Raw genomic sequence first — 24,449 nt, forward strand, 5'->3', positions numbered from 1 at the left:
CAGGGCAGGTTTACCTGAAGATGTCTAAACGGAGGAGACAGTCAACAGAGGACGGACAGCAGCACAAAAGGCTGCGGTCTTCCTTGTCCGAGGAAGACGAGGAGTTACCTTCAACTTCACAACCTGATGCTCACCCGATGCAAATCTCGGTAGGCGGCCTAGGCAAATGTTTTGATTGGTGTACGTACGTTGTGGTCAGTAGACTGTAGTTTAAAACATAAAATCCCTCGTTTGATTAGGTGACGGGAGAGGTGGGCATCATCGAGAGCATCACTCTGAAGAATTTCATGTGCCATGCTCATCTCGGCCCAGTCACTTTCGGGCCCAATGTCAACTTTGTGGTCGGGAACAACGGAAGTGAGTGAGGTCATCATTTAACTTACCAACGATCTCCTGTGTTGTGTAGCCTAAAGCCATATCGATGGCTTTGGTGTAGCCTAACCCAGCAGGCATCATCAGTAGCATAGCACCTGTGGGTGTGATGGTGGTTGGTCAATATTTCCCATGAGGAGTGATATTCAGAATGTATCCCACTGTAATTAAACTCTGGCAAGCATTTCTGCAAGCATTTAGGCACATTTGCTTAACTGCATTTGTCTGATAGCGGTGCAAGTCATTCTCCAGGCATGTTTTGTGTGTGTGTGTGTGTGTGTGTTTGTGTTTGTGTTTGTGTGCGTGCCTACGTGTGCATGTGTGTGTGCATCCTCAGGTGGCAAGAGTGCCGTGCTCACAGCGTTGATTGTGGCGTTGGGAGGGACCGCTCAGGCCACCAGCAGGGGGTCCTCCCTCAGATGTTTTGTCAAGGAGGGAGAAAGGTGCGTTCAACTGTTTGCCTATAGGCTACTACTACAGTATTACTCTCTAGCATTGGGAACACATACAGTACACGTACATCGTCTTCTGTATTTACACGTGTTTATTGATAGATAGATAGATAGATAAATAGATAGATAGATAGATAGATAGATAGATAGATATACTTTATTCATCCCCAAGGGGAAATTACAGTGTTTCAGCAGCAATACAAACATAACATTCAACATACACATACAAACATACATACATACAAAAACATACAGTATTTAAAATGTTATTCCTTCCTCTCTGCCAAGATGGGAGTCATCACAGTTTTATCCTGTGTGGGTTTGTGTTTATTCAGTATTGTCATTAGCTATAAACACCATGATACCGATCTATTAAGATGGCTGTTTTCAGTATATTTTCAGTATAGAAGTGCAAAACGTAACTTGATTTCTAATAAATTAAACTAATCGAGAGCAAGTGTGCGGACCCTTTACTGCATTTTGGCTCTGGCACCTTAATTTGGATGTGCGCACTTTCTTGAACTAACTATCTGTATTCAGCAGCATATGCTCACTGAATCACATAATCTCTCATGATGATAAAGAGGCTCGGAAAGTTCTTTTAAAAAAACTTTTGTCTGTGTCTGTTTGATCACAGTTCGGCGGACGTTTCCATTACGCTAAGAAACAGGGGCGGCGACGCCTTTAATCCGGATGTTTACGGTCAGTCGATCATCGTGGATCTGCGCATCTCCAGAGAAGGCGTCAGGACGTATAAACTGCGCAGCCAAACTGGTGAAGACTGATCATACATAAACACTTCAGTACAGACCGCACCACTTCCTCACACATCATCCAGACTCTAAACACTCACTCGTAGCTTCATCCCATGGGCACTATCCTAGCTGCTCACACTTCATCCTTTTTATCCCTTTTAGTCCTATATTTATATTTATTTAATATTCATCATGTATTTATCATGTGCATTTTATACACTGTGTTTTGTTGATGCTGTGGTACTATGTGGAGCTGCACTGCATACTTACACGTACTGCAAGAAGATAAGTCTGTTTGTGCCAGGTGCTCATGAACAGTATGTGTGAGATTGAAACATAACACCCCCCCCCCCCCCCCCCTTCCTTCCTCAGGTCAGGTGGTTTCCTCCAGGAAGGATGAACTGCTCCTAATTTTGGATCGTTTTAACATCCAGGTACTGCGGAGACCTTTCAGTGGTGCCAGCTCCATTAAACATTAGGGGGGTGATTCATAAATAATAATGCTTTTAGTAACAGTTACAATAGCATGCATTTATTTAGCAGACTTTATCCAAAGTGACTTATTATGTCAATTACATTAAAAGGGACCTTGTCCACAGACCCTCACCTTTTCAGGCTGCTGTATGCTAGTTACAGTTCTTTATCCACTACGCGATCAATTAATTAATTGGACTGTCTTTGATTTATTGGTGTATCCAGGTGGACAACCCTGTATCCATTCTCACTCAGGAGATGAGTAAGCACTTCCTGCACTCTAAAGGGGAGGGAGATAAATACAAGGTAAGGCCGCCTGACGACCTGGCATCTTCTTTTGATTGGTTGAAATGTTGTATCACAATACACCTCTGAAGTTCACCCAAAGTGAGGCAGAATATGTGTAGATGACTGCCATGTTTGCCTTGTGAACTAAACCCATACATTGTAATGGGAGATTCTTTGAGTTCTGTGTCATTAGAAAGTCTCTGACTGTAGACTTACTATCTTTTTCCATGAAAGGAGATCCACATTGAACGTAAAAGGCCAATAACCAGTTGTAGTTTTATAAGGCATATGACAAACTACAGCATATGCTCACCATTACTGTATTTGTATGAGAATAATATTGATAGCTGCTACTAATGCTGCTCTGTGAAGGTCAAAGTCAACAACACTCACCATGTCGCCATGTCAGATTGTCATAAAATCAATATTTCTAAAACAGATAGTTCCCGTCTATAGTAATACACTACCACAACTAGCACAAAAGTTAGAGTGGCTGCGTCTTGTTGTTGCATGACAACCATTCATAGAGGAGATATATTTCTTGGTGGAAAAATTATCATCTATGAATACATCGTTAAATTTTTTTGTTGCTGTGCCTTTGTTTCATGAAATCTTGCTAGATCGACGTAGTAACCGTTTTAGAAAAGCAATAAGCCACTCGAGTCCGTGGTTTTTGACTGTATGAACAGCTAAGGGGCTCCGCTTAGCGTTGTGCCTAACAACGGCCCTTAGCTGTTCCAATATACAGTATAAACCACGGCCTCTCGGGGGCTTAATGCTTAAATTTACTGAAGTGGTGAATAAAAAAGGTAGGGGGCACATTGGTTGTTTACCCCATGCCAGCATCCTGTAATTGATGTTGGCTTGTTGTTGTTGTTGCTGTTGTGTAGTTCTTCATGAAGGCCACCCAGTTGGAGCAGATGAACGAGGACTACGACTACGTCATCAAGACCCAGGCGCTCACCCAGAACACCGTCCGCCAGCACGAGGAGGCAAGGCCCTGAGGCAGAAATATTCTTACTCTTTTTTTTTTTCTATGTGGAAAGTTTTCTAACTGTCACCCTCTGGATTCAGACGGTACAAGTCCTTGTTCAGAAGCACCCAAGGGACTGTTAAAATCAGTGATTCTTGTTAGGAGTCTTTAGGAGTCTTATGTCTAATTACTGTAGAAACACAATGCTGTTGTTGTCAAAAGTGCGTGTCTGTGGTGTTTCTCTGTAGACTTTGGATGACCTGAAGAGGACGTTCAAGGAGAAGGAGGAGAAGTACAAGGGCCTGGCCTCGCTGGACGAGATGAACAAGAAGCTAGAGGAGCTCCAGAAGCAGATGGCCTGGGCACTGGTGTGTGAACACACACACACACACACACACACAAACACACACACACACACACACACACACACACACACACACACACCTGTTTGCATCCCTGAGAGGAGTGTTTGTTACCAAGTCAAGTCATAATTTTCTACCTTTATAAAATAACAATCATAACCATCTCACTCCATGTCTCAAGACATCATCTAAGTGTAACAAAATTGGAATCTAGCGCTTATAGCCTTAGAAAAGACTATGTTATTCTTGTGTAAAGTCGGTGTGTGTTTGCAGGTAAATGAGTTGGAGAGGTAGATAAAGTCGGTGTGTGTTTGCAGGTAAATGAGTTGGAGAGGGAGATAAAGCCATTGGGTGACCGCTTAGAGGCTGAAGAGAAATCAACACCAAAATTTAACCGGAAGGTCGACGAGTGGAAGGTACTTTAAATTGAAATTAACTATGAGTAGCCGACGTGCTATTTCCTTTTTGAGTGAGAGGAATGGGGCAACGAGGCCTACTGGTTAGGGCTTCGAGCTTGTAACCGAAGGGTTGCCGGTTCGATCCCCGACAGCTGAAGGCACCTAACCCACCCACGAGCACCGCTGTTGAGCAGGCACCTCACTGCTCCGGGTTAGTGTGTGCTTCACCTCAGTGCGTGCTCACTAATTCACGGATTGGGATAAATGCAGAGACCGAATTTCCCTCACGGGATCAAAAGAGTAGATATACGATGCTAAATATATATATATATATATACTATACTTATACAACTTCATTCCTCATTTACTTAATTTATCAGAACTTTGCAGTGATCCCATGTGGTTGCCCATGTAACCACTGTCTACACTTACATAAGTTCAACTTAAACAAAACAACTTAACAAAACGAAACAACTTAAACCGCCATTTGATTATTTTTGCAGCCTTCGACCAGTGGTTTGCCAGTGCTAGTGCGTGTTTGTAACTGCCTTTTGCTCTCAGGAACCTGTAAACGTGACGCATAGATACAGACGGTTAGAAGGTTGCCGCCCCCTCTGTGGGGGAAAACATGCTAACATCACACATGAAAGTCAGTGGGGCTAACTCGCTAGCAGAACACAAATGTTTTCCCCCACGGGGGATGTTTCAGCCATGGTTAACACGGTAACTGGGGGCGGTAACCACGATTATGACGAGATGCCGTCTGTATGTATGTCGTAATGACCTCTGTGCAGGCCAAGGTCGCGGAGGCGGAGAGAAAGTTCCGGCAGCAGCAGGGGCAGCTGGAGCAGGTGACGGAGCGTCTGCAGCAGCTGCAGCCTCAGGGAGCCCAGCTACGCGGGGACGCACAGGAGCGCAGCCGAGCCGTCAGAACTGCAGAGGTGTGAGCAGCACACACACACACTCACACACACTCACACACACACACACACACACACACACACACACACACACACATACACACACACACACGTCATATTTTAACATTGAGTGGCTGGTTAATTTGACCAGAAATCTGCTATTGGCTGATACATTTTCACATTTTCAAATTTTAATTTCCACCCACATATACACAAACATAATCATACACACAAACTCATAATGATGCTCCATCCATGGAAGCGATAGGTACAATCACAGAAAATAACCATCCACAACTAGTGTAGATGGCAAGCCATGGACCACCTGTGATGAATTCCAAACCCACACAGGCACTGAACTAGACAAACACACACACACATGCCAAAAATTCACCTGTGTGTGATTCACCTCACTGTGTGTGTGCTGTGTGTGTTCACTAATTTGGTTAAATTGGGTTAAATGCAGAGAAACGAATTTCCCTCACGGGATCAAAAAAGTATATATTCTATTATATTCTATTCTAAAAAGCAAATGTTTTGTATCCCTCTCTCCTCAGGCCGACTACCACAAACTGAAGAGCCACCATCGTGACCTGCTGAAAGACCAAGAGCAGCTCACCAAGCGCATAAACGAGCTGAAACTCAGGTGAGGGGAAGACCTCAGGTGTGTAGCATCCACCTGGTGTGTGGGCGGGCAAAGACGAGCTGAAACTCAGGTGAGGGGAAGACCTCAAGGTGTGTAGCATCCACCTGGTGTGTGGTGAAATTCAGGGCAAGTGTACAGGCATAGATGAGGTGAATCACAGGAGTCTTGAGAGGAAAACTTAAAGTGTAGCGGCCACTTGGTGATACTGAGCATATTTCATTAGTTCACCCATGTCAGTACTCAACTCGACAGTGCTGCTGATACGCATGCTGTTAAAGGGGATCACTCTTTAAAGCCCCTGTGCACTTTATGTTGGGGGGGTTAATTGGTGTCTTCCAAGTTTGAGATAGGGCCTAAACGCAGGAGGCCTCGAATGTGCCTGGATTGATAGATGACTGGTTTCTAAGTGCTGGTGCATGCTGGTGTTTCACCTGGTGTGGATGGGCAAAGACGAGCTGAGAGAGTTCTGAGAGGAAAACTTCAGGTGTAACCTTGGTGTCTACCATGTTTGGTAGAGGGTCTAAGGTCAGGAGGCCTCTAATTCTACACGACTGGTTTCTAAGCGCCGGTGCATGTTGGTGTTCCAGCATCAGCCAGGCGTCGGTGGCGGATCGGCAGGCGCGTGAGGTGCGGCTGGCGGGGCTGCAGCTGGAGCTGGAGGATCTGGCGCAGCGCGACCCCGCCCTCAACCAGCGGCTGGAGCAGATCCAGCAGGCCATCACCGCCGCCACGGAGACCCTGCACAACCACAGGTCAGAGGTCAACCTACATCACCTACACAGCACCACCTTCATGAGAACAGGTCACAGGTTAACCTACACAACACCACCTTCATGAGAACAGGTCACAGGTTAACCTACACAGCACCACCTTCATGAGAACAGGTCACAGATCAACCTACACAACACCACCTTCATGAGAACAGGTCACAGGTTAACCTACATAACACCACCTTCATGAGAACAGGTCACAGGTTAACCTACACAACACCACCTTCATGAGAACAGGTCACAGGTCAACCTATATAACCTACACAACACCACTCATGAGAACAGGTCACAGGTCAACCTATATAACCTACACAACGGTTATGTCCAGAAGTCAAGCGTGCACGCTGGGTAGTACCTTCTTCCCAGTAGCGTATTAGTTAGCTTGCTCCTCAGTATGCGTCCCTACCTACATTTGGACAGCCTAACTAGTTGGCGTCACCTGACTCGGGGAGGGGGGTGTGTTGACGATTTGCATGACGTGTGGAGCTTGACCTGCGCTGCGCAATGGATTATGGGATACCTGAGGGCAAAAAAGATGCATCGATGCACGCTTGGAAATCACGCCAAACGAAGTAGCCAACTAGTGAGAGCGCTTGACTTTCGGACAGTCTATTCTGACGTAACTTCCGGAAAATGCACACTGCCCAGCGTGCACGCTTGACTTCTAGACACAACCAACACCACTCTCATGAGAACAGGTCACAGGTCAACCTACATAACCTCCACAACACCACTCTCATGAGAACAGGTCACAGGTCAACCTACATAACCTCCACAACACCACTCTCATGAGAACAGGGGCCTATTGCACAAAACTAGGATAAGGGATTAACCCGGGATATCTTGGTTATCCTGGCTCAATTTATCCGTGATCCAGTTGCACAAAAGCGGGATAGGGGGCAGCAGGATATGTTATGGTATAAGTTACCATGGCGATTTATTCTGTGGAGCTAGCCTGCTCCTGACCAGGCTCACAGCCAAGATAAATTGATTCTAATGGTAATTACATAATCTGATTGGTTCAGCTAGCTGTCATTCAATGAGACCTCCACGTGATTTTTTTTTAAAGAGCTGTAGATTCCATTTATATATTATTTGCAACATGGATTTACTCGCAAAACACAGCAGAATGTCTGCCTAATACCATATGGATGTCATTTAAATTATGGTGGCCTTATAATTACTACCATAGCCTACTCGTTGTTTGCTTCTTTTTTGACAGATGTTTGATGAATAGGCTGCTGTAGTAGTTGATTGGAAGTGGAGGGGACATTTTTCGAAGGTGTTTTGAACTAATTCGGCGTTTAAGACAAATTAAGATACTTTGTGCATCTTTGCGGTGGCAAAGCGCTTCCTAATGACGTTGCGTGCCGAGACAAGGAAGCTCTCACACACGTGGGTGCATACGTACATTTGCATTCAGTTGATCTGCCACACCTACTCCCGCTATGTAACAGAAATAATCATGATCCCCCATCCAAAAATGTAAAACTTTACCTCGTTGTTAGTCTATATCAAAAGCGGTTATTCACATTGTGTGCAAGACGCTATTTGTCGCGTCTTTTTTATTCCAACCGTGAGTTATTTGGGGAGAAACGAGAACGCGCACACATACCGGATAACTTACACCTGGCTTGATGAATCCGTGTCTGCTTATCCTGGATTGGTCTTTGTGCAACCAATTAAGCCGGTATGCTCATGTTTTGGATTCAGTGATCGCAGCTCAGTAACTTATCCCGGATATCTTAATTCTGCTTTTGTGCAACGGGCCCCAGGTCACAGATCAACCTACATAACCTCCACAACACCACTCTAATGAGAACAGGTCACAGATCAACCTACATAACCTCCACAACACCACTCTCATGAGAACAGGTCACAGGTCAACCTACATAACCTCCACAACACCACTCTCATGAGAACAGGTCAGAGGTTATCCTACACAACACCACCTTCATGAGAACAGGTCACAGGTCAACCTACACAATACCATGCCTATTTTCTACAGCCTTATCCATTATTTATTGGTTTGTTTATTTGTTTGTTTATGCAGTCAATGTTTATTTATCTGGATCTGTTGTGCTGTTCCCTCACGCCTCCTGTCGCTGGTCCCCTGCTGTAGGGTGTTTATCCAGTCGATGTTTATTTATCTGGGTCTGTTGTGCTGTTATTTATCCAGTCGATGTTTATTTATCTGGATCTGTTGTGCTGTTATTTATCCAGTCGATGTTTATTTATCTGGGTCTGTTGTGCTGTTATTTATCCAGTCGATGTTTATTTATCTGGATCTGTTGTGCTGTTATTTATCCAGTCGATGTTTATTTATCTGGGTCTGTTGTGCTGTTATTTATCCAGTCGATGTTTATTTATCTGGGTCTGTTGTGCTGTTATTTATCCAGTCGATGTTTTATTTATCTGGGTCTGTTGGGCTGTTATTTATCCAGTCGATATTTATTTATCTGGATCTGTTGTGCTGTTATTTATCCAGTCGATATTTATTTATCTGGATCTGTTGTGCTGTTATTTATCCAGTCGATGTTTATTTATCTGGATCTGTTGTGCTGTTATTTATCCAGTCGATGTTTATTTATCTGGATCTGTTGTGCTGTTATTTATCCAGTCGATGTTTATTTATCTGGGTCTGTTGTGCTGTTATTTATCCAGTCGATGTTTATTTATCTGGGTCTGTTGTGCTGTTATTTATCCAGTCGATGTTTATTTATCTGGGTCTGTTGTGCTGTTCCTTCACACTTCCTGTCGCTGTTCCCTCACACTTCCTGTTGCTGGTCCCCTGCTGTAGGGTGTTTATCCAGTCGATGTTTATTTATCTGGGTCTGTTGTGCGGTCCCCTCACGGCACACTTCCTGTTGCTGGTCCCCTGCTGTAGGGTGTTTATCCAGTCGATGTTTATTTATCTGGGTCTGTTGTGCTGTTATTTATCCAGTCGATGTTTATTTATCTGGATCTGTTGTGCTGTTATTTATCCAGTCGATGTTTATTTATCTGGGTCTGTTGTGCGGTCCCCTCACGGCACACTTCCTGTCGCTGGTCCCCTGCTGTAGGGTATTTATCAAGTCGATGTTTATTTATCTGGGTCTGTTGTGCTGTTATTTATCCAGTCGATGTTTATTTATCTGGGTCTGTTGTGCGGTCCCCTCACGGCACACTTCCTGTCGCTGGTCCCCTGCTGTAGGGTATTTATCAAGTCGATGTTTATTTATCTGGGTCTGTTGTGCGGTCCCCTCACGCCTCCTGTGGCTGGTCCCCTGCTGTAGGGTATTTATCAAGTCGATGTTTATTTATCTGGGTCTGTTGTGCGGTCCCCTCACGCCTCCTGTGGCTGGTCCCCTGCTGTAGGGTATTTATCAAGTCGATGTTTATTTATCTGGATCTGTTGTGCTGTTATTTATCCAGTCGATGTTTATTTATCTGGGTCTGTTGTGCAGTTCCCTAACGCCTGCTGTGGCTGGTCCCCTGCTGTAGGGTGTTTATCCAGTCGATGTTTATTTATCTGGATCTGTTGTGCTGTTATTTATCCAGTCGATGTTTATTTATCTGGATCTGTTGTTCTGTTATTTATCCAGTCGATGTTTATTTATCTGGGTCTGTTGTGTTGTCCCCTCACGCCTGCTGTCGCTGGTCCCGTGCTGTAGGGTGTTTATCCAGTCGATGTTTATTTATCTGGGTCTGTTGTGCTGTTATTTATCCAGTCGATGTTTATTTATCTGGGTCTGTTGTGCGGTCCCCTCACGGCACACTTCCTGTGGCTGGTCCCCTGCTGTAGGGTATTTATCAAGTCGATGTTTATTTATCTTGGTCTGTTGTGCGGTCCCCTCACGGCACACTTCCTGTGGCTGGTCCCCTGCTGTAGGGTATTTATCAAGTCGATGTTTATTTATCTGGGTCTGTTGTGCTGTTATTTATCCAGTCGATGTTTATTTATCTGGGTCTGTTGTGCGGTCCCCTCACGGCACACTTCCTGTGGCTGGTCCCCTGCTGTAGGGTATTTATCAAGTCGATGTTTATTTATCTGGGTCTGTTGTGCGGTCCCCTCACGGCACACTTCTTGTGGCTGGTCCCCTGCTGTAGGGTATTTATCCAGTCGATGTTTATTTATCTGGGTCTGTTGTGCTGTTATTTATCCAGTCGATGTTTATTTATCTGGGTCTGTTGTGCGGTCCCCTCACGGCACACTTCCTGTCGCTGGTCCCCTGCTGTAGGCGTGAGGAGCAGATGCTGCAGCGCTGCTGCAGCTCCAAGGAGCAGGGCCTGCTTCAGCTGGAGGCCAGCCGCACCAATCAGATCCGGCGCTTCGGGGAGAACATGCCCGCCCTGCTCAGCGCCATCGACGAGGCCTACGGCAAGGGAATGTTCCAGAAGAAACCCATCGGACCACTGGGTTAGTAAGACACACACACACACACGTACAGACACACACACACACACACACACACACACACACACACACACACACACACACACACCAAATATATACAAATATCATCCTACACCTTGCATTACACACACTCACATCAATTATCTTATATATACACACACACACACACACACACACACCAAATATATACAAATATCATCCTACACCTTGCATCACACACACATCAATTATATACACGCACAGATGCACACCTTTCATACACAGGTAATATTGCACGCACACACATGCACACACACAACCATTGACCCATAGAAATGAGCTTCAGGAAATACTACACAGTTAACCAATATAGCAATAACAACAGCAACAGTAATAACACACACACACACACACACACACACTAATGACCTTGTTGTTTTGTAGGTTACTGTATCCGTCTCAAGGACCCGTCTCTGGCTCTGGCCGTTGAGACCTGCCTGAAGAGCTTGATGACCGCCTTCTGTTGTGACAACCACGGAGACGAGCGCCAGCTGCAGGCGATCACAAAGAGATACCTCAGGGACAGGAGACCCACCATCATAGTCAGCCACTTCAGCGATGTGTGCTACGACATCACCCGGAGGTCTGTACACCAAATAAATATAAGAATAAGAATAAGAATATATACTTTTTTGATCCCGTGAGGGAAATTTGTTGCTCTGCGTTTAACCCAATTTAACCGAATTAGTGAACACACACAGCACACACACAGTGAGGTGAATCACACACTAACCCAGAGCAGTGAGCTGCCTGCCCAACCAGTGGCGCTCGGGGAGCAGTGAGGGGTTAGGTGCCTTGCTCAAGGGCACTTCAGCCGTGGTGGACTGGTCGGAGATCGAACCGACAACCCTTCGGTTACAAGCCTGAAGCCCTAACCAGTACACCACGGCTGCCCCTACATGTTACATGCCCCCATATTACATGTTAAATGTACTTTTTTCCTAAACTGGTTGCAAACAAGTTATGTTTGTTGTTTATTTGTGCCACTCACAGACAGACACAATCACCTTTCCTGATGGGTATCTGATTTTTTATGAACCGCCCAAACCTGTCTTGTATCATAATTCACAGACGGACACAGTCACCTTTCCTAATGGATATCTGATGATGTTTATCAAACTTGTCTTGTATCACAATTCTTTGAGGTGGCTGACTCTACCTGGTTGATCTTTGACCTCTAGGGCTGTCAATCACCCACTCTACCCCAGTGTGCTACAGTCCCTGGAGATCGATGATCCCAATGTGGCCAACTGTTTGATCGACATGAGGGGAATTGAGACCATACTGCTCATTAAGGTGTGTCTGTGTGTGTGAGAAACTTCTGAAACATTGATTCCTGCCTTTGATTGAATGGATATTACGTTCGGTGCGCTACCAACATGGCGGCAATATTCCTAGAATGCAAGGCGTGTGCCCGAGCCCTATTGGAGCCCAGTTTATTTTGAGGGAAAGAGGGAAAACTGTATTTGCTTATTTGATGCTGATAAGATACTAAACCACAAACATAGCTGGAGCAGCATAATGCTTCCAAACGCCACATAGCTGCTTCATTCAGGAGTCATATTGCTCACTTCAAAAGATCAGCATTTAAATGACTGCACCGTCATTCAGATTGGGGCACTCTGTGTGACTAAATATATGTGTGTAGAGGGAGAGCGACGCCAGAAGGGTGATGCAGGGTGGCCGGCCTCCCCAAAACTGCAGGGAGGCCTTCACGGAGAGCGGCGACCAAGTCTTCACCAACCGCAGCTTCTCTGTGGAAAAGCACGTCAGGGCCCTTTACCTCAGCGGAGACGTGGATGAGGAGATCAGGTGTGTGTGTGTGTGTCTCTGTGTCTCTGTGTCTCTGTGTCTCTGTGTCTCTGTTTGTCTCTGTGTGTCTGTGTGTGTCTGTGTGTGTGTGCGTGATCACAAAATGTGGACATGATGTGAACATTTAGAATATTTTCAATGTCAGTTACTTATGAAGGCTTTTTGGATTAGTTAACCCCCCTAACATTGTGATATTCTCAGGATTATGTAAAATGTTGGGGACCCCAACCCTCCTGTTTTTTTCCCCTTTCTTTTCTCCTTTCTCTCCATGAGAATGTGGGAGGGTAGGGGTGGGGGTTTGTGGGCAGTGGGCTGGAAGATTGTGTTGAACTCTTAATGAATTGTATGTTTTGCATTGAGATGAAAAAGTCAATAAAAAAGACATAAGAAAGAAAGAAAATTTCGGATTTCAGCCGACTCTGAAATGTAGATCACTTATGCCTGTGTCTGTGTTGGCCGTTATGATCTTCCTTCATGCAGACATTTGCGGGCGGCCCTTGAGAACCAGCGAGAGGATTTGTCACGCCTCCGTCAGAACAAGCAGACGCTCGACTCTGAGATCCGCCAGAACAACGCCCTGTTCAAGGCCGCCTATGACGAGCGCACCAAAGTCAAGGTTGACCTTTCACCTCTGACCCTCCTCCTTTCTCAGTCACACTGATGCCTTTAGCCGTAGATATTAGAAAGCTAGATACCGCATTGTCCGTCGAGTGCTATTAGGTGATATACATGAACGTATGAGCGTTCACTATGTTGAGTGTCGTCAAAACATTGTCCTGGGAGTTTTCTCAAAGCCCCCACTTCAAACTGGGAAAATGAGTTAGTTGTTTAAATCAGTGGGCTTTTTTTCTAGATCTTAAAATACCGGGACCATACTATTATCGTGGCCCAAACAGTGTGATACATATTGAACCGCGAGCGCTATTAGGTGATATACATGAACGTATGAGCGTTCACTATGTTGAGTGTCGTCAAAACATTCTCCTGGGAGTTTTCTCAAAGCCCCCACTTCAAACTGGGAAAATGTGTTAATTGTTTAAATCAGTGGGCTTTTTTTTCTATCTTAAAATACCGGGACCAGGGGGCGCTGTGGCGCAGCAGGCTACAGCGCCCGTACCATTTACGGGTCGGAGTGCCCACGGGGACCCAGGTTCGAATCCGGCCTGCGGTCATATCCCGATCCCACCCCATCTCTCTCTCCCACTTGTTTCCTGTCTACCACTTCACTGTCCTGTACTAATAAAGGCAAAAAGCCAAAAAATATACTTAACACTAGAAGCGCCGCGCCCCTCTGACCCACTTATACCTAGAAGCGCCGCGCCCCGGTCATTTGACCGCTTTGACGACCTACTAGAAGCGCCGTGCTGTTGTGAACTACTTAAAGCGCGGCGAGGCGGTCAAAAGACCGCTGAGTCCTTAGACTGGGAGGCTGTTACTTACACATAATGACAGCTAGATGGCGCTTCGTGCACGAATCAAATCGTTTGAATACATTTGTCAGACGTTGTTATCTGTGGTTGTTTCATTATGACATAGGCCTACAGCACGTTTGAGTTATCTGTTCATTTATTTGTGTTGATTTATGCTGTTTGAGGAAAAAACTCTGGAGGAGTTCTTGAACAAACCTTGAGCAAACTTGACTTTCAACTTTTTCATAGTAGGCTATTTCATTTTTAATATTTCGTTTTTACATTTTGTATGCTAGCCTACTTAGAAATCTTGGCTATTTTAAAACGGAGGCATACGCGTTCTGTGATTAGGAGCCTGACCCGACGGGAGGGGAAGGATGAAAAATGTCGACCCAACACCGGTGTTGTTGGATCTCGAGATCCGTAACCCGCAGTTCGGGTTTGGGCAGATAATCTAAGCACTAAAATGAATGGGTGGCTAGTTCTAAATCACTCCCCAAATACACTTCTATTCATTTAATAGGTAGCTATGTTCGCGGCGCCGAAAATGACCGGACCGAACAAAGAGCCTAACCTAGTCTGGTTTCAATTACACAGTAGCCAGGATTTCATGCCGCATTTTACAGGCTACCGCGGCTACTTTCTAAAACAATGTTCATTCATTTAAGGAGAAGCATCTAGGGTCTAGCTACCTCGGAGGGAGGGAGATAGAGAGAGCAGAAATGCTGAGCAGGCATAGGCGCGAGAAGTAGCCTAGGCTAATTAAAAATGATGAGTGAAAAAGATATTCTCCGTTTTGCGAATGTGTAGGCTATGTTTCGATGTCTGCTGAAAAACAGCAGCAGTAGTCTATTGTTTCTACAATTTAAGCTAACTTCTATGTGAATTCGTGATTATGGTTTGAGACACAGATTGACGTCATGAAGGGACAAAGCCGTAGCCCACTGGTTAGAGCTTCAGCCCTTACGCCCAAAAGTTGCTGGTTCGATCCCCGACCTGTGTAGGCTATGGCAGAAGTACTTTTGAGCAAGGCATCAATAAAGTATATTCTATTCTTTTCTATTCACACAACTAGGCCTACACGCACGCTGGCGAATTCGAACATTCTAAAACGCGCATATACGATGAAACATGATTGCGCATTCTTCCACGAGTTGCATGTAAACAACAAACAGCCAGCCTACAGCCATGCAGTGGGGGTGGGGAGGCATTTGCCAATGCCACAGTGATGTCTGTAGCCTAAGATCATGTCCACACGTAGCAAACCGACCCCCACCCCCCTCCATGAACTGGTTAGACGTGTATGGGGGAGGGGGAATGATCGGTTTCAAATAGGCTATGTTTGCAATGTGTGTTATGTAGCCTATAGACCCCGAAGCCATTTGCTTTGAGAATAACGGCTGGCTGAAGTTTTCATGGCTGATGATGGCTTTAGTTGCCACTTCATGTCTACAGAACATGCAACTGAGTCCTGTGTAGCCTATCGTAGCAACGAGCACAATACATGGTGTAGGCTATCCAGTGGGAATCGTTTATAGGCTCGCGTTTATTTTTCGCGTGTGTCTCTGATATAATTATTTTTAGATGCAAAAAGTCTAACTGGCTTAGCCAAAGTTTGTCACTTCAATGAATTCAGTCAGTGTCCTATGATATTACGTCCCTGCCAGGATGTGATCACGGGTCTTCTGCGTCGCAGTCAGGGAAGTTACCGCTGAGCCACTTGCCGCTCTACTCACCTTGCGACGCAACTTAGTGAGTCCAGCAAACAAGTAATGTCTCAGTTTTGCTCTCAGCAAAATCTGGAGTATAAAAGAGGGCCGTGCTGGTGTTGCTCTTTACATCCACCAACGACAATGAGAGTGGTTGTGTGGCGATGACGTATTTTGACAGTTCAGTCATTTGTGCGAAGTCGTACTCAGAAATGAAAGCCTACCTGTAAAGTTTGATTTCGTAGCCTACTTGTCATTTTTGAATTAGTTTTTTTCCCCATCCGTATTCTGATGGATAAAATACACACAATATATTTTATGCACGACTGGACTCATTTGAGAACTCACAAATATTTATTTTATGCACGACTACAAATACGAACCTGCATCAAATCTATGACACGAATATATTGACAGCTGTCTCACTCCATACAAATACAAGATAAGATATACAACTATGAATGTACGTAGGCATACGCGCCCTACGTACATAAATAGGCTACGACGGACGAATTTCAGCTGAAAATATGTTTTACACATGTAGGCCTGCCTAATAGAACGTCGCAACATTTTCAAAACAAACTCGCATTTTACCACTGTAAATCGCCTCCATAGACTATGCCATGTAAATGAAAAATAGTTATTAAAATAAATCACATGTAATACATATTGCACATATATAAACTATATGTTTTATGGTAAAATATTATTCTCATGCCCGACTGTCAGGAAACCCTTGCGACATCTGCTGTAAGAAAAGAGAATAGCAGCCTGGACAAACATGGCCGAACGCGAGACAACATAGTGTTGTCACATAATGAGCGCAAAATAGCTCTAAACTAGCTTGTACCGGTGTGCTTTCGATCACGTAAAAATTCTGGGTGACAAAACACGCGTATTTAGGAAAAGTCGTGAACGTAGGGTCCTGGAATTTAATCGAGTGAAAAGATTGATTTTTTTTTGTAATCGCTGCGGTCAAATGACCGCAGCCCGGCAGTTCTAGGTATATCTAGGTCAAACCCACACGGCGCTTCTAGGAATACGCGTCAGCGGTCAAATGACCGGCGCTTGGCGCTTCTAGTGTTAAAAAATAAAAAAAATACCGGGACCATACTATTATCGTGTAGGGCTGTCAATCTTCCTCTATTATCCCATTCGAATTTCATTCATTATTATTTTTCTAAATTCGAATTATATTCGAATATTTAATGGTCAATTTTGACTTATTAATATTTACTATTGTTCTATCTCACACTGTAAAAACGGGCTTAGCCTATGCCACTGCCACTATGACATCGTAGTTGACTTGTTTTACGTGATAGCTGTCTTGCTAAGTAAATTATAGCCCTTTTCTGACTGAGAAACATTACATTCATGTTACAGAAATTATTAATATTTACTATTTTTCTATCTACTCATACTGTAAAAACAGGCTTAGCATGCCACTGCCACTATGACATCGTAGTTGACTTGTTTTACGTGATAGCTGTCTTGCTAAGTAAATTATAGCCCTTTTCTAACTGAGAAACATTACATTCATGTTACAGAAATAACGGGCTCAGGGGGATTTCGCCGTGTTAAAGGTAGACGTGTTTTAGTCCCAGGTTGTCTGAAGCCGACTGCTGAACGACTGCTGCCATTTCAGTTAGCTCGTTGGCTAGTTAGCTAGGCAAACATTCCAAAAAGACGTGCTGGCCTTACTGTCAGACGGTTTTGGTAACATAGCAACAATAAACACTTGACCGAAGCGCTGAGAAAAGGAGGAGGGAGCTCTCAGCAGCACCTAAAGCTGTCGTTTGCTAAATATAGTCAACACTTAAACCACATTCGAATTATAATTTTAACATTCGAATAGTATTAATTTGTTACACATTCAAATTATATTCGAATACCGAAATTCGTTCCAACAGCCCTATTATCGTGGCCCAAACAGTGTGATACATATCGAACCGCGAGCACACTGCACTGTTGCATCCCTACTGTGTGTGTCTGTGTCTGTGCACTGATGAGTCCTCTTTTACAGGACCAGTCCAGGAAGTTGCAGTTGGAGATCAGCGAACTGCAAAATGTGGAGGAACCCCAGTCTGAAGACCTGCTCCCACTGGTCAGTTAACACTAGAAGCGCCAAGCGCCTGTCATTTGACCGCTGACGCGTATTACTAGACGCGCCGTGTAGGTTTGACCTAGATATACCTAGAACTGCCGGGCTGAAAAAACAAATCTTTTCACTCGATTAAATTGGTCAGTTAAGTGGGGCGACATGGACCTAAAACAGAACCTCCAGTTTGTCTGTCTGCTTGTTTTGTCCTCCCGGTAATGGTTCTTGAACTCAGGAAGCTGCCATAAGCTTGTCCTCACTCAAACCTCTGTATCATGAGGAGGGATATTACCGGTATATTAGTAGCAACACAATGTGGCACATCCCAAAAAGCAAAAAGCTGCAAAGCAGCACAAGGAATGGAGTCAATATACTGACATGAAAACAAGACACAATGGGCTCTTCTCATTCGTCTTCTTTATCTATCCTTCCTTCCTCGGTCCTCCGGCTCGTTCCCACTGATCTAGATAAAGAATGATGGGGCGGCAACAATGGGATAGTCTATCCAGTTTTCTTTATAGATCAGTGGGAACGAGCCGGAGGACCGAGGAAGGAAGGAAGAAAGGGAGGATAGATAAAAAAGACGAATGAGAAGAGCCCGATATCGATATCTTCTCTGTCCTCTGCTGCCTGTAGGAGGAGGAGCTGGAGGAGATCCGTGCGAAGCTGACCGCGTCTGGACAGAAGTGTGCGGAGGCCGAGAAGAGGCTGACCGAGGTGCGGAGCGTGGCGTCGGAGGCGGAGCAGAACTACCAGCGCCACCGGGAGCTCATGAGTAGCGCGGCCGAGGAGGCCGAGCCAATCAGGGTGCGTAGAGCCTACTGGCAAAGCATGCTGGGAAGTTATTGTGAAGGAAGAAAATAACTCTGGTTGATGGACGCTATCCATATTGGTGTGTGTCTGCTTCCTTATTATGTTTAACACGGTATAACAGTATGTTTAATATGTTTTGGTGCTCCATAAGTGAAATGAAAATGAAATTGAAATGTGTTGCTATGTGTTTGTAAGTCCTTTTGACCTCACGTGTGTGTGTGTGTGTGTGTGTGTGTGTGTGTGTGTGTGTATGTGTGTGTGTGTGTGTGTGTGTGTGTGTGTGTGTGTGTGTGTGTGTGTGTGTGTGTGTGTGTGTATAATGCAGGAGGAGCTAAACAAGTGTGATCAGGAGGTGGAGAAGTGTAAGCACCACAGGAAACACTACGAGGAGAAGCGCAAAGCCCACGTCAGCAACATCCAGGCTCTCAAAACCAACCTGCAACAGAAGGAACAGGAGCTCCAGGTACCGGCGGTCACAGTGGACATGTTGGAGTTTATGGCACTCAGCCACCAGTGCTCACACATAGCGCTACTGCTAATGAATTAGCTTCAAACGTTTAGCATCCGGCGACACAACACTGAACAAAAAATGTTTCATTCATTTTCAGTATGACTGGTAATGAGTTGTGTCTGTCTCTCTCTGTGTGTGTGTGTGTGTGTGTGTGTGTGTGTGTGTGTGTGTGTGTGTGTGTGTGTGTGTGTGTGTGTGTGTGTGTGTGTGTGTGTGTGTGTGTGTCTGTGTCTGTGTCTGTGTCTGTGTGTGTCTCTGTGTGTGTGTGTCTGTCTTTGTCTCTGTCTGTGTGTGTGTGTGTGTGTGTGTGTGTGTGTGTGTGTGTGTCTCTGTGTCTGTGTGTGTGTGTCTCTGTGTGTGTGTGTCTGTCTCTGTGTGTGTCTCTGTATGTGTGTGTGTGTGTGTGTGCGTGTGTGTGTGTCAGGAGTCCGTAGCGAAGGCCTCAGAGTTTTGTCCAGAGCGTGTGGAGGTGAGGCGGACAGCGAGGAGTCTGGACGTGGAGTTGACCCGCCTGCGCACCGTCATCAGCACCCAGCAGCAGCAGCAGGGGGACCACGAGCTCATCGTCAGGTACCCACACTTCCTTGGACACTCTATACTAGTAGCTCATCGTCAGGTATCCACACTTCCCTGGACACTCTATAATACACCTGTGGTAGCTCATCCTCGGGTACCCACACTTCCCTGGACACTCTATACTAGTAGCTCATCCTCAGGTACCCACACTTCCCTGGACACTCTATACTAGTAGCTCATCCTCAGGTATCCACACTTCCCTAGACACTCTGTAATACACCTGTGGTAGCTCATCCTCGGGTACCCACACTTCCCTGGACACTCTATAATACACCTGTGGTAGCTCATCGTCAGGTATCCACACTTCCCTGGACACTCTATAATACACCTGTGGTAGCTCATCCTCAGGTACCCACACTTCCCTGGACACTCTATAATACACCTGGGGTGCCTCTCATTCGTCTTTTATAGATCCTCCCTTCCTTCCTCCGTCCTCGTCCCCACTGATCTAGATGAAGAATGATGGGGCGGCAACAATGGGATAGTCTATCCAGTGTTAGTTATAGATCAGTGGGAACGAGCGCGGAGGACCGAGCATCGAGGATCGAGGGATGTTGAGAGAGGCCCCTGTGGTAGCTCATCGTCAGGTATCCACACTTCCCTGGACACACTATAATACACCTGTGGTAGCTCATTGTCAGGTACCCACACTTCCCTAGACACTCTATAATACACCTGTGGTAGCTCATTGTCAGGTACCCACACTTCCCTGGACACTCTATAATACACCTGTGGTAGCTCATCGTCAGGTATCCACACTTCCCTGGACACTCTCTAATACACCTGTGGTAGCTCATCGTCAGGTAGTAATAGGAAGTAATAGAGATGACCTTGTGCTCCTAGGGAATACCAGGAAGTAATAGAGATGACCTTGTGCTCCTAGGGAATACCAGGAAGTAATAGAGATGACCTGGTGCTCCTATAGGGAATACCAGGAAGTAATAGAGATGACCGTGTGCTCCTAGGGAACACCAGGAAGTAATAGAGATGACCTTGTGCTCCTAGGGAATGCCAGGAAGTAATAGAGATGACCTTGTGCTCCTAGGGAACACCAGGAAGTAATAGAGATGACCTTGTGCTCCTATAGGGAATACCAGGAAGCCTCACAGAAGTACAACACTGCTGTCAGGGAAGTGCGAAGCCTGAAGCAGTTTGGCGAGATGATCGCCGCCATTGGCCAGCAGAGGCAGAGAACCTTCACCAGGCTCAGGGGGTGAGAAGAATTCTTGCTAAACTTGGGTGTCCATGGCGGTTGGATGGTGGTTGGTTTTATTTGACTTATCCATGCAATTTCTCTCTCTCTCTCTCTCTCTCTCTCTCTCTCTAGGTTCTACTCACTGCGCTGCAAGTACTACTTTGACATGACCCTGGCACAGAGAGGATATGCTGGCCATATGAACTTTGACCACAAGAATAAAACACTCTCCATAGCTGTAAGTCTGTCCCGGGTCTTTCTAGGACACTACTACCTACTTCCAAGTGACATATCCGATTAAGTTATACTGATATTGTAGACTGTAAATGTATACTACAGGCTGAAGATTTGGGTCTTTCCTTGGATATAAAAAAAAAATAACGATGCACTGCTTAAAATAATAAAAAAAAATGTAATGAATGTGACTGCTTAAAGGGACACTTCACCGATTAGCATTAAGCTTTGTATCTTTAGAAAACCAGTCATGTTTTTGAATGGTCGTGCATCATTCCCTCAATGATGTAAAGTGTGTGTGTGTCTGTGTCTGTGTCTGTGTCTGTGTCATACTGGTGCATACGTTCTTCTTCCCCTATGGTCAAACACATGGCATATGAACAAAAGACAGTGATTTTTAATGATTTGTCTGTCTGTCACGTCAAGTGCATCTCTGAGAAATCTCTGGCCTAGTGTATAAACATTTCCCATTGCAAGCATGTCTGTCTGGGTTAGCGTTGTTTTAGGCAGATCACCTCACTCAGCCTTCACACAGTTATTTTTGATCATTTGTCTTTCTGTCTGTCTGTCACGTCAGGTGCAGCCTGGAGGCCAGAACAAGGCGTCTCTGAGCGACATGCGATCTCTCTCGGGAGGGGAGCGCTCTTTCTCCACCGTCTGCTTTGTCCTCTCTCTCTGGTCCATCACCGAGTCACCCTTCCGAGCGCTCGACGAGTTTGACGTCTACATGGTAGCGATCTAAAATATTCTCAATCCCAGTTTTTCTTTGACGAATTTTGTTGATTAGTAGCCACAAGCTCACTTTCCCATCATTCATGGGATTATGAATGCAAAAGGTGTTCAGACCACAGTGAAAAAAAAAAGTCAATCTCTTTGAGACCAGTTTATAAGGTTACTGCTTTAGACTGTTTTTCTCTCAAGTCAAAATCAGCAAATGTATTAATGCAGAGGGAAAAGACTGTTTTTCAAAATGAGCATTTCATCATCATGTTTTTGCAATGCATGCATATCTCCAAGGGACACAATTCCTCAAATGTTTAGAAAATACCCTCACAAAATTATAACTGTTTTCAGAAACTCTAGTGTAGTACAATTGAGGGACTTGACTGTCAGGGTGTCTGTCTCTGTTGCAGGACATGGTTGTCAGTGTATCTGTCTCTGTTGTCAGGGTGTCTGTCTCTGTTGCAGGACATGGTTGTCAGTGTATCTGTCTCTGTTGCAGGACATGGTTGTCAGTGTATCTGTCTCTGTTGCAGGACATGGTGAACAGGATGTTTGTCTCTGTTGCAGGACATGGTGAACAGGAGGATCTCCATGGACATGTTCCTGAAGGTCGCGTCTAGTCAGCGCTACAGACAGTTCATTTTCCTCACGCCCCAGAGCATGAGGTGATGTTTGATTTCCTCATTACGTCCTCAACTTGTTTCTCTGAACAGCATTTTATTGCAACGGTGACACTTCATCCAGCTCACATTATACTACCTCCTCTGTTTGCAAGTGTGCACAAACATTTGTGAATTTGAATGGAATCCCTGTACTCAACTGTGTTGAAATGGAGCTCAGTGGTGTATCTTGATATGGGCGACAAAAGCTTGATTGAAAAAACTATGCTGACAATGTAGGCAAGTAACAAAACAATTTCAACCTCCCACATCACTTATTGTTTTGTGCTCAAGAGTAGAGATTGTCAGTGCTGTAATGCTGAAATGACATCTAGCACTTTATCAAAGGGGTAGTCAACTCAAGTTTATTTATATAGCACATTTTATACACAGAACTCATTCAGTATGCTTTACAGAAACAAAAGCAAATAGTAATAGTAAATAACGCAAATAAAAACATACTAGGGCAATAGTCAAGTAATAGTTTAAAAAGTAAAGATCAAAAAAGAAAACATAAATCACACAAGGTAATAGTGAAAGGGCAATCATTTTAAACATGTAAAAACAGTAAAGACATAAAAAAAAACATGATTAAAAGACACAAATGTGGTGTTATACAAGATAAAACTGCCATTCATTCTACTTCCTCACCTGCTACCACTGTGTCTGTCCAATTCCCCTCTCATCGATTTAATTACATTAGAGCCCAGACAGTACGGATCTGTGTTTAAATGCGTTGTTTTATTTTCTGTACCTGTCTAATCCCACATCCACTTGTGCTGTTGCCCACCTGACTGACCCCCTCTAATTCGTCTCACAGTTCCCTGCCGGTCAGCAACCTGATCCGCATCCTGCGCCTGAACGATCCCGTCCGAAACCAGACCGTCCTGCCCTTTGGCCAGCACAGCCAACCAGACGACTGAGGACCTGAGGAAAGACGACCTCACTGAAGAGAACCTGACGGCGAGCCTTATTCTTCCTGGAGGTGTTCCCCCTCCGATAAGTCCTTTTAGTTTGTTTGTTCATTCAATATTTTACATGTTTTATTTAAGGACTGACCATTATTCTTGTATTGTTTCGTTCCCTCATCGTCTTAACTAAAAAAAAATTCATTTGTCCACACAAGTGTGTTTTATTTGTACCTTTATAACTTAGTGATGAAAATCTCATCAACTCTTTTCAATGCATTTGGTAAAAAAATATCAAATCAAATCAAATACTTTCAGTACTTGCACAATACATGGAACGTAGGTCATTTTATACATATTTTTTTTATTACAAAATTACAGCAACATCGAGACGCAGCTTTTGTTGTTGTGGTAGAGCAGTAATATAGAACGAAATACGGTCAATGTGTGGGGTTGTACTGGATTATACAACAACAACGAGCGCAATTCAGCCAATCATAATTAAGGACCAGAACAATCCAGAAATAATAACTGCATCAAATTTGGAATGAATTTGCCTGGTGGTGTTACAGTTTTAACATTTTTGTGAATTTGTGACATTTCAAAATTCTTTCTCGAAGTTTAACTAACATCAACAAACCCGTATGAAAGCCAATTATTAGGTGATGGAAGAAGCACAAACTAAATGATCAAAAAAGAAGCAATGAATATGCATGTCAACAGGGTGATGAACGGAAAAATAACGTGATAAATCATTAAGTGATTTGATCAGGTTGAAGGCAATTTGATGGAAACAGCTACAATATATGATGTTTTTGATTTTTAATAAATTGCAATAATTATTTATCATTCTCAACACAAAAACATAATTTCAAATGAATAACTCACTCATGGGTGGAAGTAACAAAAAATAATAATAAAAATAATAAAAGAAGAGACGATTTTTGACAAAAAAAT

At 44.5% G+C, this 24,449-nt stretch overlaps 1 protein-coding gene across 1 annotated transcript; it reads left to right on the top strand.

Annotated features, from left to right (window-relative positions):
• On the top strand, positions 1–23,686 carry LOC134067732 (structural maintenance of chromosomes protein 6-like). The gene is made up of 26 exons (XM_062523187.1): positions 1–149; positions 240–357; positions 710–815; positions 1,462–1,598; positions 1,952–2,013; positions 2,279–2,359; positions 3,232–3,333; positions 3,563–3,682; positions 3,994–4,092; positions 4,869–5,015; positions 5,552–5,640; positions 6,228–6,392; positions 10,631–10,809; positions 11,230–11,428; positions 12,027–12,141; positions 12,494–12,657; positions 13,138–13,273; positions 17,799–17,879; positions 18,510–18,680; positions 19,012–19,149; positions 19,622–19,767; positions 20,861–20,986; positions 21,101–21,206; positions 21,780–21,932; positions 22,493–22,590; positions 23,405–23,686. Exons 1-26 carry the CDS (start codon positions 21–23, stop codon positions 23,505–23,507), a joined length of 3,270 nt encoding a protein of 1,089 aa, XP_062379171.1. The 5' UTR covers positions 1–20; the 3' UTR covers positions 23,508–23,686.
• The last annotated feature ends 763 nt before the right edge of the window (positions 23,687–24,449 follow it).

This window comes from Sardina pilchardus, chromosome 1 (genome assembly GCF_963854185.1).
Source record: "Sardina pilchardus chromosome 1, fSarPil1.1, whole genome shotgun sequence".
NCBI lineage: Eukaryota > Metazoa > Chordata > Actinopteri > Clupeiformes > Clupeidae > Sardina > Sardina pilchardus.

Bases quoted from the DNA above. Each gene is read 5' to 3' on its own strand.
- LOC134067732 (XM_062523187.1), top strand. From the start codon at position 21: ATGTCTAAACGGAGGAGACAGTCAACAGAGGACGGACAGCAGCACAAA. The intron at 2,014-2,278 runs GTACTGCGGAGA...TGGTGTATCCAG, and splicing joins TGGATCGTTTTAACATCCAG to GTGGACAACCCTGTATCCAT. The intron at 19,150-19,621 runs GTACCGGCGGTC...TGTGTGTGTCAG, and splicing joins AGAAGGAACAGGAGCTCCAG to GAGTCCGTAGCGAAGGCCTC.